Here is a 13991-nt window from a genome sequence, read left to right on the forward strand (position 1 = left end):
TTCCAGACAGGCTCACATTTGAGTCATATTCCAGATAACTGGATGTCATTTAGCTGGAATCCATTTCAGTGGTAATCTTCACATTATGATTCGGTTTGATTCATTTTTTATTTGCATATTACATATTCTTTGTTGTATGCAATAATGATTCAAATACAGTTTACGTGATCCGTGATTAATTTAAACTTAGACGAAGTGGTCATTGTGATTGGATAAATGCAATTGCTTGTTAGATGTAAAAAGGGCCTCTGTTGGAAGGAAAGGGAGAACTGCTCTCAGGCCATTCCCCCTTTCTTTGAGTGCATTTAATTGTATATGTTCGGTTAAACAGGTTAAACACTTTTAAATATAAAGCTTGAATGCACTCTAACGCTTTCAGAGGAAGGATTAGGTTTCAGTGTTGTATTATGTTCACTTTTATCGTAATGTGCTTTACTGTACATCTAAATATCGGCCATGCTTAGTAGGGGTATACGGTACTTCCTATTCCTTTAATTTATCATTAACACACATACTGTAGTGTACATTGAAACCTTCCTCTATTATATTTATAAATCTGTCTATTTGTGGTCTACAATGGTGGTATGTGAGGTCAGAGGGAAAAGAAATCAGCTATTTAAATCCTAAAATTCTCTACCTCCCTCCCCCAGACGGGAAGGAAGCGCGGGCATCTGCGCACTTTCCCACCATTCACACCACTCAGACAGGAAGTGATGTCACATGGAAGCACAGATCTGCCGGTTTGCTCCCTAATACATGACTAGCCCATTAGTGATGTCTGATTTGTGACTAATAGTATGATTTTGCAAGTTATTTGAATGACTAATGTAAATGAAGAATGACAAACTTTCCAATCTATACTGAGTAGGGTGTAGATTTCTTGTGGACCTGACCTTCATTGAAACATACTGATATGCTGAAGTGAATAAAATTATGTAAGTTAGTTTCAGTGTGGATCAGGGCAGTGTGCCATTCAAGTGGTGTCGGAAATATCGTAATTACCAATTGTAAGCACATGAATGACCAAGTGAAACTGTGGGAAACTTTTTAGATGATACAAGTTAGAAGGGGTATGTCTATTTGAAACATGGTGGAAACCGGAAACACTGATCTGTTATATAGAAGATACATCCATAATCTGTTTAGAGATCAGTTAGTGGAAAGCAAATTTGTCACGAATGGTGTTAATCTCTCAACCTTCACAGTTTGCGTCACGTATAAATGGGAAACCACGTATGCATAGTAATAGAAATGATATTTTGAATTCAGATGTAGCTATAATTTTGTTAAGGCTACTTTCCGACTTGAATAGGTGACATGTTGTAATAACGAACACCGACAACAAGTTTCCTAGGTGCATTTGAAGATTTTATTTTATTAATCATTCTTCTCCTTGTTTGTGGTCCAGGTTCCTGTAGCACATTGCTTCGGTCCTGCTGGTCAGAAGAAGAGGTTCTGCTGTGTTTGCCGGAAGCATCTGGAAGGCAGTTCGGCTCTGCGCTGTGAAGGTGTGTGAGTGTGTGTGAAGGAGGATGTTATAAATTCAGAATAAACATAGTTCACCCAAAAATGAACTTTTTTTGTGTCTCTCATGTCGTCCGAATCTGTATCTTTTTTTCTGTAGGACATAAAAGAACATATTTTGAGAAATGTCTGTGTTTGTCCATACAATGGAATCAAAACTGTTTGATTACCAGCATTCTTCAGAATATCTTTGTGTTCCGTTGAATAAGTTTGGAACAACATGAGGACAGAAATGTAATTTTTGGGTGATCTCATTTTGTGTGTAGTACCAAAAAGAGCCTGTTTAATTCTAAGGGTCAGAGAGGGGGTGGAAAATGTTCACGTTAAATTAAATTATAGTCTTGACTTAGAAGTGATCTTCTGGGAAAAATAACCAAAATTACTAGAAAGCTGTATGATATGGCCTATTTGAAGCCTATCAGCTGCTTTTGGTTAGATATTTCCATTGCTGATGCACGTTAATATGATTTGCTGATCAGTCTGATTTGTTCTGCTAGTTTTAGAGAGGTTTTGGCATACTGTTTTCTGGCAAAACCAGCAGTGCAAGTTTCAGAGTGGCACCCTGACAAATCTTGCCAGAATCACGACTTGCTTTATGGTACGATGTCACATACATCAACAACATATGAAGCAGCCTCTATGGAAGACACTAGCATGCATTTCAGACGTGAATCATGGCAGAGTCGATGAAGAAAACGAAGAAAGCGCGGTCGGAAGAGTCAAGGAAAAGAAAACGATGGCTCTGCGTGAGTGGTATTTACGACAGTAACGTTAAATACAAGTACTCCACAGCGACTCTAGTGGTCACAGTTTGAGAAAAACGGAAACTGCATAGTGTGCCTTTAAAGGAGAACTCCGGTCAATTTTAACATTGAGCTCATTTTTTTGTACATTTGGAGTGCTGTCAATACAGAGAACAACGACAAAAATCGGTGTTGCCTACACCGAGTTATTCTATTTTTAAAATTTGCACCCTGTTGACTTCAATGGGGCAAGTACTAAACCTGCTTTTAGCCTCTTAACATCCTTGATGTGTCATTACAAGTGCACAGAAAATGTGAGTGATTCCTTCTGAGTGAACACGAGTGAATCTGACTGCAGTAGATGTGAAAGATATGTATAAAAATGATGTTATTTCAGCCAGTGCAAATACCTGTGTTTACATCCTGTTTTCGGTTGAAGTCCAAAGTAGTCGATTGCCGAGTTCACGCGCATAGGTTTAGTTACCTATGATCACACGCGTGAACTCGACAATCGATTACTTTGGACTTCAACCGAAAACAGGATGTGATTATACCGGGACCTTGAATCATGTCTCTTGTACGTTATGTGTGCACAAGTGCGAGCACAAGTATCAAGTTGCTGGCTGCATGTCAATTAACAGCCACTGGTGTAGGGTTTCTGAATTCTACATATAGCCCCTTTAAAGGACGAAAGTAGGTACAGATAGATTTTTTTCTACAGGGTTGTGGATATCTTAAAGACCCCTAGAGTCAATAATTGTATCCCTTAAAACTCATCTTTGATCACCAAAACAACATATTTAATCGTTTTTTGTTTTCCTTGAAAAAAAAATCTTCATCCCTTAAAATGGCTTAAATGTAACTCTACACCCTTGCTTCAGCCCCGCCTCCACTCACTCGCACCAGCTCAGAGATCCGCTCGTTGACGATCGCATGTTGACCTGATTGGTTACAAGGTAGTTTGTGACGTCAGAAACACCAGCGATTTCAAAGCGCGTTTTTGATACTGTCTTTGATTCACTGCAGTTTTAAGGAGAAAATACACAGCAATGGTGTTAACTTATGAATTTGCACATGGTTTGTCTTAAAGCATATTAAAAACACCACATAGACATCTAAAAAACATTAAAAGCTTGATTTTCACCACAGTGGGACTTATTCCCTTATTTTAATAATCAGATTCTCTCAATGTTTCTTCTAAAACCTTTTCTGTTTCCCCAAACCCTTGGTCTTGTTTTTTTTTTTTTTTTTTTTTTCTGTCATTGCTCATTTGTCTGTGCTGGCTGTTCCTGTTTGGAAAGCTGCTGTTTCCATGGAAATATCAGAATGGCCTTTTGCAGTGGGCTGAATTCTAAGAACTGGGCTGAAAAGAAAAACATCACACTCCAAATCTCTCTTTCTATTTCTCTTCCTCTCTCGCATACAAAAGGCACAAATGAAGCTCACAAGGAAAGTCGATCTTTAATTCCCACACACACTTAAACAGTTGCTACAATATTATGAATTAAGTGGCTTTTCCCTCTATTAGGCCTGTAACACCTCACAGGCAGTACTAATAGTGCCTGTGCTAATAAAATGAAAATACCAACTGTTTCACCTCAGATGATGCTTGCTTAGTGGATAAACCACATAAAGACACTCCCTATTCTTTCAATAACCTTACCTCACATGTCTTTCAGTGTGTGAGCTACACGTCCACAGCGACTGTGCCCCGTTCAGTGTTAGCGATTGTCGTTTCTCTCATCAAGATGGAGGGCAAGACATTGTGAGTATGAGAACCAGGACTGCACTATATCCGTCTGTTTCTACTGATATATTAACCTGACATTTAAAGCCAGCATGGCTGACCTCAATTTGAAAAGTAATTGAATTTTTCATAGCTTGTCAAGCTTTTCTTCACGCTTGAAATTATGTTGTTTGGTAGATTTTAATTTCATCAGTACTGATTAACACTACATGTTGCCTACTTATTGTTATTTGTGATTGCACAACGTTATTGTTGTCCACGCATTTGGGAGTTTCGCTTGAGGGCTTAAAAAAATGCCTTACATTTTTGAAAGCAGCATAGATGTATCCGTCGCTGCCTTTGATATCCCACAATCCTGTGCGTTCCATTCTGTGACATTTGAGCTAAATAACAGAAAGATTGTATCTGAAAGTTGTATTTGGTGGTCAGTTTGTGTGTAAATGTATTTTATTGGCCAACATTTTCCACTTTTGATGTCATTTCTAGCGAGAAATTATTATTGTAGTAATTAAATATTTGCTTAGTTATTAGCCTACCAATGATTTGTTGTAGATCATGAATCCATTATGCTACCTCACGAGGTACCTTCGTGCGCAAACGCTGCCTGTAAAGTCATTATTTATAGGGCAGCAACAAGTCAGCTGCCTTTCTACTTAGAATTATATAATTAGATCATTTCTAATTATAGATCAAACTCTAAATTACCGCTAAATTCAGAGGGAAATGAGTGGTTGATAAGAATGTTGTTCAACCCCAGCAAAAAGTGTAACTAGGTTGTTGATCCAGGAGCATGTCCTGGGAAAATCACATCTCTATTATTGCTCTAGATTGTGTTATTGGCCACATGGCTTTTCCTAACGCATCATCTCCTCCTGCTCTGATAGGACACGTACCAGCATCACTGGCGGGAGGGCAACATGTCCTCAGGTGCCCGTTGTGAGTTATGCCGTCGCACCTGCAGCTCCTCAGACGTCCTGGCTGGCATGAGATGTGAGTGGTGTGGCGTTACGGTAAGTGTTTATTTCTCATTTTTACAGTGCACCCAAACTTTACTTGTCTTAGCATTCAACGCTTTCAGTTTGCCTGTTGTCGACTGTATTCATCACACAAACAGCTTCATTATTTAGTCATAAGAATGAAGGTGAGTGGGCTCTTAGGCTGTCATGTTTTAAAGAATCGATCAATTATTTAACAGGTGCAATGTGGGATGCAGCTCCTGTCAGCACTCACAAAGTTGTACTCGGTCAAAGTTGAATGCAGGAAGAAAGTTTTTATTCCTCTGTCATCTTGGCAGCGGCTATTTTTTTCTGTTGCCTGGCCTGGTTTCTTAATTTTGATTGTTGCCAGATTGCCTTTTGTTTCAAAACCAATCATGCTTCCTTTATAGATCCCATTTTAAGGCATCAAAAGGTAGGCAACCTAATTATGCTGCCTCTTATGATATTTCTTTTTCCAGATCCTAAGACAACATCTCTTATATTTTTCACAGAGATGGCAATCCCAGAATGCATTACTCTGGCCTGAAATAAAAAATAATAATTCCAAGATGATAGATGAATGATGCAAAAGAAATGTATTTATTATGCATTAAACACTGACAAGTATGAATAAAAATCTGTTTTAAATGTTTTAAATAATTAGTTTATGAATAGTTAAATGACTGTTAATGACTGATTATAAAATGTAATTTTTTCCTGATGAATTTTCAGCATCATTACTCCAGTCTTCAGTCACATGATCCTTCAGAAATCATTCTAATATGCTGATTTGCTGCTTAAGAAACATTTCTAATTATTATCACTGTTGAAAACAGTTGTACTGCTTAATATTTATGTGAAAACTGTGATACATTTTCATTAGGATTCTTTGATGAATAGAAATAGCATTTATTTGGAATGGAAATATTTTCTAACATTGCAATTGTCTACTATCACATTTGATCAATTTAATGCTGAAGATTTCTTTCAAAAAGAAAAAAAATCTTACTGACCCTTACTGGTTTATAAGATATGCTTGTTAAAGGTGGTATCAGTGATTTCAGGCCCAAACATAAATGATCACATTCATCTAATCTTTCCTAACGATCTGCTAGCTGCCCGCCCCATAAGCATGCCGTCAAAAAAACGCGTCTCTGTAGGGAGCCTAGGCTCTGAGATCTGCACACAAAAACAGTTGGTTTCACCAACACTCAAAACCAAAATAAATAGTGTTCCAACCAATCACCGACAGGGGTGGGTGTTGTGAGGTTTTGCGCTCGTGCACGGCTGCCTATGACGGCTGCACGCGAAAACCTCACAACACCCACCCCTGTCGGTGTATGGCCATAATTGTATGGCCATGTTCCAAATCACTCACTTTTCCATTTCAGTTAGGATGCTGACTTAGAAGTCACCTGCCTACATCGAAGATGCAATTTTTGCAAGAGAGCCACTGTGTCAATTTTATTGCTTTATTTTATTTAGCTCCAGGTGCTAAAACACTCTACTCTACTGCACTCCAGCTAACACAACATGTACCTCTGAACACTAGCATCCATTCCATCCTCTCCCCAGCTCTCAAGTTTTTCAGCATGTACTGTAGCTGTAGGTTATTAGATGATGTAAGCAGCAGCGTCTGAGTAAAAGGTTTTTGAGGACAGAGGCTTCAGGGTCTATATTTGAAATGGCTGTTTGCAGCTCTAATACTTTGAAAGCACAAACCTTTAGGATTTTGAGGGATTTTGAGAACATAGACACAAGAAAAAAGAACTTTACACACAAGACTGTAGCTTTATTTGATTTTAGCCAGGGTGGTGTGGTCTAGTGGTCAAAGATCAGGACTGGTAACCAAAAGGTTGTTGGTAGAAACCCTGCAAAGGTCAATCCATGAATGGTAGACCAGTGTTCTCTTCAGCAAGCCACTGGTTAATATAGCCCTTAATACAGGAACAATGTCCCTATATGTTGCTTTGGATAAATAAATGAACCATCTGTTGTCATTATTATTAGAAAAATTGCAGTTGTCATTAAGCTGTACTGTAGCTTGTGAGCTTATCTGTGTTTATATGTTTGCAGGCACATGCGTCATGTTACATAATCATGTCCCCGGAGTGCACCCTGGGACGACTGCGGAACATGATTCTTCACCCCAGCTGCGTGTGGATCTGCTCGCGGAACTTCAGCAAGATGCACTGTTACAGAATCTCAGAGAATTCCCAGCACGGCGAGATGGGTAATGCTGCCTAGACACTTTCCCATTATCCCTGAAATCTGAGCAGACACCTTAAAGTTAAAGGAATGTTCCGGTTCACAACAAGTTCTGTGCACAGCATCTGTGGCTTCATTAGCACAATCATTTTGACTTGTTCATCAAGGTGGTAAAAACGAGCAAAAAATGTGTTTGCATTTTTGATCACATACATGCATCCTTGGTGAACATTAAATGTCTTTCAAAAGCATTAAAAAAAAATCGTACTATCTTGCCACTCTTCAAAAGTTAAAAGTTGGCTAAATTATACTTTTTGTTACGGAACTCTAGACAGATGGATTTTTTTTCCTTTTTATTCAGACCTTTTTGGTATCCTTGCATGTGTCATGTGAAAGTTACAGTGATAATATTGGATAATAGCAATCAAGTCTTATGATTACATCCATAACCGATAAGTCTTGTGGCTGTACTTTAGAAATGTTGTGGTTAATATCCCGCTGCAGTGCCCTATAGATTTCCATTACTGAACACATGATTTTTGCTTGTTTTTACAAACTGGGATGCATGTCACAATTGTTTTCTGTTCGACCGCACGTCACAGATGTATTGAACTTGTATTGAACCCAGAACATTTCTTCAATGTCAATGAGCACAATAATTCTTTTCCGTTTTAATTACAGTTTTCTACCGTTAAATGTGTAAGCCTTGAAAATGAGATGGTTGGGAAATTGCACATTTAAAATTAAGCCCTTCAATTCATTGTTAGACTGTCCTATTCACCTCTGAATATCAAATAACAAGATCACATGTCTATAAATGCTCATAGAGAAGTGTGTTTTCTCCAGATAACCTGGATGATGTCGATACTCAGAGTCCGGTAACATCAAAGGAGACTCAGTCCACGGGGTCACCTGACACGGGTACAAAACTGGCCAAAAATGACATCATGGCTAATGGTGATCACACTTGCACCCAAAGTAATCTCCCATCTTTTGGCCTAGGTAAACAGACGCTGAAAGTTTTCGATGGTGACGATGCAGCTAAGCGCAATCAGTTTCGCTTGGTTTCAATCCCTCGAATAATCAAGAATGAGGAAGTGGTGGTGAGATGTTTTTTCCCTAATCAGGTTTCACCAGAATTGCAATGTATACATTTTACAATGAATATATACATCAAAAGTGTTTTATAAAGATCATGCTCGAATAACATTCGTTATTCTGATGTTTCTGATTTCCGGTTGTGACAGGAAGCGGCGCTCAGGGCGTTCTACATCCCAGATGAACCGCAGGATTATGAGCTACAGAGTTCCAGCCAACAGGGACTGTTTACAGATGACATCATCAACCGTAACGGCACTCCAGACAACAAGCCCGTTTTTAAAGACACGGTGTCTGATCCCTTGGTGCTCAGAGCAAAACCCAAAGAAACAGAGGTGGTGAAGATTTACCCCAGCTGGCACAAGTGAGCTCTACTTCTGCTATTTTAGTGCATCATGCTCTGCCGTTTTGTTTAGTGTTGTCCGACTGCCATACATATATTGATTCACAAGGATCTGTACAAGAATGTAGAGGAAATGCATTCTTTAAAGCAATATTTCAGGTTCAAATCAAGTTCTGTCAACAGCACCTGTGGCATGGTTTCAAATATATTTGAACTGAAATGTAATATTTAATGAGAGAAAAACGTGTAGTATGGGCCTTTATTTTATATACAAGGACTTGAAAATTCATAAGACTTGTTCGGAAATGGTTCGAAAATGAGAAGACTTGGTGGCATCAGCTGGAATGCTAGGTCATTTTAGTTATTTTATTTTTCTTAAATTTCATATTTTGAAAAGATATGATTAGTCATGACTCATGCACAATTAGACCAGTAATGTGTATCAAGAAAGTAAATTATGTCTTATTAAATTTAAACCATAATATTTCGCATTTGCAATCATGCTGATATTTGAGAAGAACAGCACGCTTGCTTATGTTTATGTCATGTGATAAAGTTAAGACTAAAACATACAGAGGCATTTGAGGCACCCATCTTGAATTTTGAGGGTGTTCTGTATGCTAATAGGCTACTCGGTGTCAGCTTGTACTTTGTTGTATTATCGAAGACAATACATATCCCACACCCCTGTTTAGAAGACGAAGTTAGCTTTATGTAGGTAAGCAGAACAGAATGGAAAATGGGTTTTACATAAACACATCATAAAGATGCTCAGTTCTTGCGTCAGAACGGAGGTTCTAGCTTACAGTTTACTCATCTGAGGCTTTTATGGCACATCAATCCCTTCGCTTCTCCAAACAAACCATATATCATCACCAGGCATTGCAAGGAAATGGACAATAGTTGTGTCGTGTACCAGTCAGCGAGGGCAAGTGTATATGAAACCCATCAAAACACGCATTGCTCGACTGATGACAGTCTTGCTGTTGTGTGTCCAGTTGCCACGGAGATGAGGTGACACAGTTGCCTTGCCAGCAGAAAATGGATCACAAATGCTGATGGACCCTCATCGCCTACAAAAACTCATCAGTGAACCTTTAGATTTCTTAAAAAGAGGAGCGGTGCCACTCAAGTGCTTGATGTTTTCATTAGATGAGGCGTTTTGTTTTGTTAACATGGGTCTGGAACTAATGATGACTTTTATGTTTTATTAACATAGTTTCGAGTCAGGGAGGGATTGAGTCAGGTTTAACACATGCAACCAGTTAGTGCCAGAATCAAAAGTTTTGGTTCTTATGTAATATTGACTACAGTAAATCAAAACATTGTCTGAAGTTTCAGTGGCAGACCAGTGGATGATTTATACAGTGCCACACAGCTGGTAAATCATGGGATGGATTGATCGATGCTTTACGTTTTTCAAATGATGGTGTAATGAGGAACGTTGTTGGGTTTCACATTTGTGTTTCAGGGTTGGAGTCGCCTACATCTCAGTGACTGCTGGCAAAAGCAGCATGGTAGACTCAGTCATAAAGGAAGTGCTCCCACAACTAGGAAAACAGGTAACTTGGATTTCACTTCTCAAAAATCCTGCATGTTAGTACTGACACGCAACTTATTTGTGCCACAAACGTTGATGATGCCTCAAAACACACGTGGAAATGTGTGCCATTACTTTTATGAGCAATCAACCTTTTTTGTTGCTTTTCTTTTTAACTGATATTTTGCCTACCACATAGCAACTGCTTGTAACACCCTTGTGTCTCCGTGGCAGCTTTTGCACAGGCAAATACCACAATAGATTCTTTCTAAAATGCAAAAAATAGTACATTTTTTATGCACAATTTGCATGTTAATCCTCATGTTCTTTTTGCAAATTTCTATAGAATAAAAACCCTGCTGACTTTAACCTTGTAGAAGTTTTCATGAGCAGCAAACAAGGTAAGTTCTCTTACATGTATTATAATATATATATTATATTATACAGCTCCAGCAAAATTAGCAGTTTCTCTGGATTTATTATTTAACGCCAGGGGTGACTAATAGAGAGCATGCCAAGGCGCATGAAAGCTGGGATTGGAAATCAGAGTTATTCCACTAAATATTGATTTCTGAAGGTAAAACATAAGTATTGTGTTGTTTAAAAATGCATATAAACTTGTTTTCTTTGTATTATTCGAGGTCTGAAAACATGGCATCTTTTTTGTCATTTTCTGCAAATAAATCCTCTAAATGACAATATTTTTATTTCAAATTTGGAAGAAAGGTTGTCAGTAGTTTGTAGAATAAATCAAAAATGTTCATTTTACTCAAACAGATACATATAAATAATTTTGCAGTGGTAAGATATAAGATAAGATTTAGAGGATAAGATTTAGAGAATAAGATTTTCTATTCAAAATGTGTTATGTTGAGCCAAAACATTTAATGTGAATATATATATATTTATATACATAATAATTAAAATGTATATTTTCATAAGGAATTTTATTTATTTATGTATATTTTACAGTTGACAAACACAGACCGTAAAGGCAAAATGTAATTTGCCTGATTTCTTTTTTTTTGTCATATTCATTTGTTAACAAACAAGTATTCATTACTTAAATGAGCTAATTGTTTCTGCCTTAAATTAATACATTTTTAGATAACTGTGTCATTTGTATTTGTACATTTCTGATATACATAACTTAGACAGTTACCTCTGATAAAAGATCACTCTAAATTGTGCATTTTCTGTAAAGCTGCTTTGAAACGATGTGTATTATGAAAGCGCTATACAAATAAATGTGAATTGAATTGATTTTGTCATTTTCTCCAAGTACCTTAAGAATCTGATTGGCATCATGAAAGGGATTTTGGTTCAACCCCTTTCAACATATAGAACAGCTTCGAAAAGTGTGGAAGAGTTTCATGATATCCTAACCTTGTGTTTCTTACCCATCTTCAGTTCAAAGGCAAGTCCTCAGCGCTCAGGAGCTTTTACTGGACAAACTGCTGGAGATACGGAAGGTATGTGGGGCGGGTCATGCTGATATTGCTTGGCATTTGGAAAACACTCAAGGTGATGAGCCCTGATAAGCACAGCATGCAAATTTTACAGTGTCTGTGAGCTTGTTGTGGAAAACATCTTTTGAGAGCTTCTCAGTTGTCTCAAACTCTGATTCTGAGCATGTGACTTTCAGACGTCGTTGCGACAGATGAATCAGACGCGGTTTTACATCGAGGAAAGCAGGAATCGAATGGTTCAGGTCAATCTGATTTTGGGAGGCTTTCCGACACAACTCGACAAAGAGGAATACGCACACCTGCTATCCGAACACCTCGCCGTCAAAAGTGAGTCTGCACATCTGTGTGTGCTTGAATGATGTGTAAGCTCAAGATTTAAACTGCTGCGATTCCCATCAATATCTTTGGATTATATTAATCTTTCCATGAAATTGTCCTCAAACAATGCTGACCTATAACTCTGACATAAGTCATCTTGTGTACTCATTGTAAGTATGCCTGACGCCGCACTGCTGAGAAGGATTAGAGCAGATAATAGTGACAGCTGATGATTTCTTGTGATTGCATGGTTAACACTAACATATCTCTTTCTCTCTCTTCCCCACCCAGGTCACTTGGCCACCATCTCTCACGTATACGACGGACAAGGTAAGAGCGACCACATCCATAAATCACAGGGTTCTGTGGGAGAACGGCCTGTTTCCTCGTCACAGGAAATGCATCCCTCCATTAAAGCCGACTCATAATGTCCGTCTTTGTTCCGAGTACAACTAAACGGCATGACTTTATTTGATAACACTGAAGGTCGGTGGTGCATGCTGCAGAACAGACCGCTCGCTGTGTCCGTGGGCCATAATCTGGCCTACTGTCAGCGCTCTGTAAAGGAAAGCCCTTGTTCTGCACACACACGCTCCGAATTGCCGGTTGTTCTCAGTCGTCCTCAACATGCCCACTGGCTCGCTCGCTTTAATGCTTTGAACGCATTTATAATGTTGTTGCAGTGGCGTGTTGGTTTGTGTGGAGGTCTTGAAGTATGTAGCGGTTAACACACAAACTCTGACACCTAGAGCTATTGCTATTCTACTCGTTATTTTCTCGTTGGCTATGCACTAGTAAACAATGGTGCAAAGGGCATGTAATGGTGCAAAGTGGCCAATAAATAGAAGTGGTAGTTCCCCTTGTGTTTCCCTCAAGTAAATATTGTGCAAAATAAATGGTAATTTTATTTAAGAACTTTCAGGTGTTACATATATATATATATATATGATATAAGAACAGGACTGGCAGGAATCTCTTGCTGGAAACTTTGCTTAAAGGGGGGCTGAAATGCTCATTTTCACTCAATCTCATGTTAATCTTGAGCACCTATTAGAGTAGTATTGCATCCTTCATATCTCCAAAAAGTCTTTAGTTTTATTATATTTATAAAAGAAAGATAGGCTGTACCGAGTCTTTCCGGAAAAAAACGAGCGGCTGGGGGCGGGCCCTGTGGGCGAAGCTAAAGCTGTGCTAACGCGCCGAGCTAGTAACAACACACAGAGACAATGAAAGCAGTTTTACTCACCGAACCTTTATCATTGTGACTGCTCGATCCTTAAGCATTAGACGATCTGGGCTTTGTTTATAAAACAATCATCGTCGAAATGCAGGGAACGAACAGTCTTACACAACTCCGTTTATGCTCAGGAAAAACAAACTCCATCCACTGGTCCCTTAACCCTTTCACACGTAAGTTTAAAATATTCTGGCTGACCCCCCAGCGTGAGTTTTTCAAGGCAACCGTTATTTAGAACGTGTCACTTTATGGTTTCCATGGTGACGCGTCATTGCTTGTCACGTGACACACCGCAGCAACAACAGAGCTGAATGAATGATGATCTGCTTTTATGTCATTTTTCCTTTTTTATTCAAAATATTCACAAATTTGTTAGATATGTCATGAATTATCTGATATTCCGATTGTCAAATATATGCAAGTGGAAGTGTTTTGTTGTTTAAAACACCTTTATAACGATCGCGTTAGTTGAGCTGTATGCGCGATGGGCGCCGCCATCTTAGTTTGTGCCGCAGACGCAGTTCAGAGAATCAGATCTATTGGATTTACAACACGTGAATTCATCCACTTCTCCCGAAGTACATGAAAGTAAGTGGCTGGTGAACTGGGAGAAGAATAGAGTAAACTTTAAAGTTACTTACACAATGTGTATCTTATATGAATAAAACGTGTCTAATTATAATGGAAAGGATTATTATTGCCTCTTCCTTTGACATCAGTGTGTATTTTATAAACTCTAAATGTATTGGTTTTTTAGTACTTATATGTCTGAAACCTAAAATAAACA

The 13991-nt window shown here is 38.5% G+C and overlaps 1 protein-coding gene across 2 annotated transcripts in view; it reads left to right on the plus strand.

Annotated features, from left to right (window-relative positions):
• dgkq (diacylglycerol kinase theta) overlaps positions 1–13991 on the plus strand; it is a 25037-nt gene that overhangs the window by 1796 nt on the left and 9250 nt on the right. For both annotated transcript variants that reach the window (XR_014031291.1, XM_081381893.1), the window contains exons 2-13: positions 1409–1508; positions 3947–4032; positions 4899–5024; positions 7068–7224; positions 8046–8120; positions 8202–8302; positions 8447–8661; positions 10112–10202; positions 10527–10581; positions 11591–11652; positions 11826–11976; positions 12259–12297. Coding sequence is in view for 1 of the 2 variants with exons in the window: in XM_081381893.1 (XP_081238019.1) it covers positions 1409–1508; positions 3947–4032; positions 4899–5024; positions 7068–7224; positions 8046–8120; positions 8202–8302; positions 8447–8661; positions 10112–10202; positions 10527–10581; positions 11591–11652; positions 11826–11976; positions 12259–12297 (1258 nt within the window). In the remaining variant the exon portion in view is untranslated. The remainder of the gene's footprint in view (positions 1–1408; positions 1509–3946; positions 4033–4898; positions 5025–7067; positions 7225–8045; positions 8121–8201; positions 8303–8446; positions 8662–10111; positions 10203–10526; positions 10582–11590; positions 11653–11825; positions 11977–12258; positions 12298–13991) is intronic.

This window comes from Scardinius erythrophthalmus, assembly GCF_964197995.2.
Source record: "Scardinius erythrophthalmus genome assembly, chromosome: 13".
NCBI classification, from domain to species: Eukaryota; Metazoa; Chordata; class Actinopteri; order Cypriniformes; family Leuciscidae; genus Scardinius; species Scardinius erythrophthalmus.